Genomic DNA, 5308 nt, shown 5'->3' with positions numbered 1-5308 from the left:
GTGATTGCTGTCAACATATGCAACACCTACATTGGTCCACGGTGCAAAATGTATTATTTTCATAATAAAGTGAGAACTGTGAGATTCTTATTATTAATATGTTTTTTTCAAGGCTGATACTAGAGACGCTTCTCGGTAATCAAGGTGATCGGCACCCAAAATAAACATGTTAATCACCAACTCTTCCACGCCTGTGTTCCATTTAGAAATATGACCTTGCGCGTGCACTCCAGTATTTACAGTGCGCACGACATTATGGAGTTCTAAATCACCGCTTTCCAGCTCTGGGCTTAAAATCAATACGATGCAGTGTTGAGTCTCCGCGTGGAGTCCTGACCTCGCTGCAGTAAAATATGAGTAACGGTCGGGAGGTGGGTCGCGGGACCAGAGACACATCAAGTGCGTTCGTACCTGCAGAAAGTCTCGGCCGGGTCCGGGGCGTCTGCATCTCCTGCCTGGCGTGGGGCAGCATGTGGTAGCGCTTGGCCTCGTTGACCAGGTCGCGACACGCCTCCGACGACTTGATGAGCTCCTCGTTGTCGACGACGTTCAGCAGGTAGGACGGATGGATGAAGGGGAGACGCACCACCGCCAGCAGCTCCGACAAATGCTGAGAAAAGAGAAGAAGGAGACGATTAGATGTTTAAGGCTTTAAATGAATTTACTTTGGGTAAAACCGGCGCCAAGGATCAAAGACCAGCGGATCAGAGTCGGTAAATACAGGCTTTCTCAGTTGTTTTAATACCCAACTTCATTCTAAATGTTGTTTTTTAGCTGTACAAATAACACTTTTTCTTTTTTTTCATATCTTGAAAGAAGACAGGAAAAGAAACTATCATGTTTGATAAAAGCCTGAGCTGTTAGTCGGAGGAAACCTGGCAGTAGCGAGACCATTAGATCAGTTACTGTCAGTGTCAGAGCTTCAAAGCTTCAGTTTAACACCCAGCATGTGTCAGTTTGCTATTTTTACACCTGTGTAGGACAAAATGCCCCGACGAGGATGGGAGGAAAAAAAAAAACAGGAGGATACCTTGTAATATTCGTTATCATGCGCCAACAGCCATTAAAAGTTATTCATCGCGGAACAAGAAGCTGCAAACTTTTCACTACTTCCGCGTTTGGTTACGCGGTGAGAGGTGAAGCGAGGCGGCGGGGGGTATCTTACATCCACCTTCTGATTTTTTTTTTTACTCCCCTCGTCTCCAAATTAAATCTTTCAGCAGACAGCTAATGTTCTTTCGCAGCTAAATTAAGACCCGGTTCTGGCTAATCACGAGCCATTCAAGCCAAGATGCTGCTGCGGCGCCCTCAGCTAGCTTTTTTTTTTGTTTGTTTCAGGGGGAAGAAAATAAAAATTTAAAAAAAAAAGATTAATTTGACATAATTTTGGCTTAAATTTTTTACTTGTTGTGGGTGAGGAGCTGGTTGAATTTAAATGGTGGGGAAAAAAGGGAAAACTATTCCCACACAAACGCCGGAGCAACGTCTCTGCATACATTTATATACCGTATAGGTGTTCAGAGGAAGGACGGACTGTTGCCATGGCAACCGTGTCTATAGCTCTGACTGTCGAGTGTTTTTTTTTTTTTTTTTTCTCCTTCTTTTCCTGAACAAGTGCATGCGTTCCCACCTCCCTCCTCCTCCTCCCCTCCTCCTCTCTCGATGGGATTCTCATCTGTGTCGACAGTAAAAGCTGTAAACAAGCTCGGACAGAGCGACAGCGAGCCGGGGCCGGAGATTTGACCCCGCTGACCCCCTTCGGCTCAGAGCGACGCGACCGAGACCGCCGAGAGGGACGAGCGACAAAACAACAGACTCGGAAGGAGCGTCGTTCGGGGAGGAGAGCGAATAATAAGCTGACAGTGTCGCCTAAGCGTCTCCTCCGTCTCCCACCTGAGGCCTTCGTACGCCGCCGCGTTTGTTGTCGACCGATGTCTTGACCAGAAAGGAGGGAATAAAAAAACACGAGGCTGGAGATGAGGCGGGAAGACGAGCGAGGACGACGGCAGAAATCGCCCGATGTCTCTTTTAGCTGAACGCCGTCCTGCATACGTCCGCCTGCCTCGCCCGCGAAACGCACACATTGATCAAACAAACAGCTCGTAAACACTTCGCTTCCAAGCGCCTCGGCTTCCGAGCGAGGAGGCAAAGTCTAAAGCAGGCTACTTAAAATACTCGGATATTCTCCCGGGAAGACTCCCCCGGCTCAAGAGGAGCTACTACTTCCAATTAAAGCGCCCCCATTGTGGGAGACCTGACCCAGTAGTTACTGAGTCATGTCACACTCAAATGGAGGACTTAAGCTTCAGGCTTTCTGCTCCGGACTTCTATTACAAGCGACTTTTCTGCAGGTCTGCCGCTACATCACCTGCATTAGTCTCATTAGGACGACGTATCGTAGCTATTAATGCCTGTAATTGGATTGAATTGAGCAAAATGAAAACACATAAGCTGTTTTTTTTGTTTAACATGCACCCGTCAAATTATTAGAATTTAAAAAGTCTCGATGTCGTCGTATTTAAAGCTGATGTCGGCTCGAGAGATGGTGTCGGAGCGTCCGCGGGTCATCAGAAATAGGTCCACTACTGACCGTTCTGACCCTCGCAGCTAAATTAAAGCTGTATATGGGGCAGTTCCAGCCAGGTGGTGCCCTTCATGGCACAGCAGAAATAAATGGCTTCAACCTCCCGCGGGTGCATCTGGAAATCTTGCTCTTTTTTGGAAACGGCAGGTGGACTGGCTCGAATTTCTTTTTTTTTTTTTTGTCTTTGGGGCTTCTCAGGTGTGAAGTTGCAGGGTTGGTTTTCGCCGAGGGATGTTCCCGGCGACTAATTTCCCAGCCGATTAAACACAAATTTATATTTCGATTAGTTTAAGATAAGTAAGAAAAACACCGGCTGCGCTGCAACCTGGATGCGATTATTTTGGCGACGTGTTCGGACGACGGGTGTTTTATTAACTTTCAGAAGCCTTTGACAAAGTCGTCGTGAGCTGCGTTATCTGTTCAGACCAAACAGAATCACAGCATCTGCCGGTAAACAACTTTTATTAGTTTTACTGTGAGCGGGGCGAGATGTGCAGTTGGTCGCTTATGTGCCAGTTTATTCTGACAGAATCTGTGAAAAATGTAGGTGTTTAAACATCACAACTCTTAATTAGTTTGGAAAAAATTGACTGTGATTTGACGAACTTTTCCTGTTTTATTCAATTGCAGACAATATCTTGAAAAATCACGGAAAAAAGTATTAATTTCCTTTAAAAAAAATAACAAAATAAAACCGTAAATAACATAAAAAATCTGCAATTTTATAAACAGTAATTTATTCTTTTCATGGATTTTACTGTAAAATTACGATACTTCTTTAATGTATTAAAATCAGCAAAGTATTAATATTTTACAGATATTTGCCGTCATTTAAAAGAAAATTATGAATATCAAGAATTAAAGAATAATAAAACATTTTCGAAGCTGTTATTTTACAGATTTTTCCTGTTTTGTTAATTTACTAAAATGGAGTAAAATCACCAAAAAAAATTTAATTAGTTGATTGTTAAACAAAATGATGTCCACATCAAAAATCTGTCAATCAAAAAATGGCTGTTTTGCTGTATTTGAATCTACAGAAAATATATTATTTTACAGATATTTACTGTCTTTTTCTTCTTTTTTATAATTTAATGTATTTTACTTCCTTTTTTTGTTGCTGTCATGTTTTTTTAAACGACGTTTCGCATCCTTATATTTACCCAACCAGCACGGTTTGACAGTATTTTGATTTGGAAAATCAACGCTCTGTCAAACTGCGCTGGTTTTACCAGATGTCGTCCGTCCCACTTTGCTGATTCACAACATCTGCGGGGAGACGTGAGCTGCCGTCTGCTGGGACTGCAGCCCCGACACAATGCTTAACCAACATTGTACATTAATTACACGCTTACGATTAGTTTTGACGACTGGTGTCTCTGCTGCCGACTGGTGAGGGCAGACATCACCGCTGAAGAAGTTCTTTACCACTTTGGAGATCTTGACCTTAGAAGCTCCAGAGCAGCTACCAAATGGACCAGATTGCCTTGTTCGCTGGTATGAAGGTAAACTTTGGAGCAAGTATTTGTTGGGTCGCTTCCATTTGTTGGCAAGAACATTTCGAGCGCGGTTCGTCGGTAGCAGCGTCCATCCTACTGACGGACTAGCAGTTGTAAATGTGCCTCGACCCGACTGAACCCCACAATGTCCCTGCAGTTGCTCTGCTGCAAAGCGTTGCCGGTTAAACTAAGGTCACAAAAGGCTGCGGCACTTCGGTGAAAGGGCGCCTGAGGTGAAAGAACAGAGAGCAGCGAGAGAGGATGAAATGCAGAGGACATTAAATGAACAGCAAAGACTCGTGGGGTTTGACAGAGAAAGGCCAGAAAACAGAAAAAAAAAATCGGCAATAGGACGAGAGAGAAAGAGGACGGGTATGAAACGGGGCTAGTCTATCGGTTGGGAGGCGCATCACCATCGTAGACGTCAAAAAAACATAAATAACTTGGATTTCTGGAGCTGGATACGGTTTGGTCTGCAGTACAAAACCACACAGCTTAGGAGAGCTGGAAACTCTAAATGGCCTCCTACACCAGGTGTTTCCCTTCTCTTCTCATGTGCAGTCCATCCTGTAATAGATACTGGATAAGAGTAGTAGCTGCTTCCAGAGTTTGACAAATTCTGGGCACAAGCGAGACGTTGGGCGTCGGAACTCGCGGCACGTGCAGCGTCGTCTCCGTCACACATGCAAGGCTTAGGTACGCTTTCTGTTGTCTGTGGAAAGTGATATAGAAAAATGAAAAAATAATAAAAACCCAAAGCCATCCCACTGTACCATCTGTAAATCCCAGCTACATACAAAAACCCACATCTGTTGCAGCGTCTCTTCGCTTGCCAAATATCTTTTAATGGCAGTAAAAAAACTACCTCAAAGAGAGCATCTGGTGTCTGCAAAAAAAAAGGTAAGGAACGGCTAGCGCTGCCGCATACAGGAAAAAAAAAATATCCGCCCGAAAATACGCCCACGCAGACGCAGAGAGGCATGCACATGTGAATACAGAAGGAGACAGATGGGCGCATTCAGCGGTAATATCTGTAGTCTGACGGCTGAGAAAGAATGTGTTATTGGTGGTCGTTGTTAATCTGGACGGTGTGTTCGGAATGAAAGTCGATTTGACCGCAAATCTTGTTGGGAGAGATTAAGACAATGTATAATCTGTGAGGCTGATTAAATACACAACATGGGAGATCCCCGCGTATGTGGATGGATGGATGGATGGATGGATG

The 5308-nt window shown here is 44.3% G+C and overlaps 1 protein-coding gene across 1 annotated transcript in view; it reads right to left on the bottom strand.

Moving 5' to 3' along the window:
* The window catches only part of klhl29 (kelch like family member 29), a 226224-nt gene that overhangs the window by 94029 nt on the left and 126887 nt on the right, over positions 1–5308 (bottom strand). Inside the window, exon 10 of the mRNA XM_008297122.1 lies at positions 412–610. Within this exon, the coding sequence (XP_008295344.1) occupies positions 412–610 (199 nt within the window). The remainder of the gene's footprint in view (positions 1–411; positions 611–5308) is intronic.

The sequence above is a fragment of the Stegastes partitus genome, unplaced genomic scaffold, assembly GCF_000690725.1.
Source record: "Stegastes partitus isolate 25-593 unplaced genomic scaffold, Stegastes_partitus-1.0.2 Scaffold1189, whole genome shotgun sequence".
NCBI classification, from domain to species: Eukaryota; Metazoa; Chordata; class Actinopteri; family Pomacentridae; genus Stegastes; species Stegastes partitus.
Note: the sequence above shows the minus strand (reverse complement) of the source record. Positions and strands in the feature narration are given on the sequence as shown.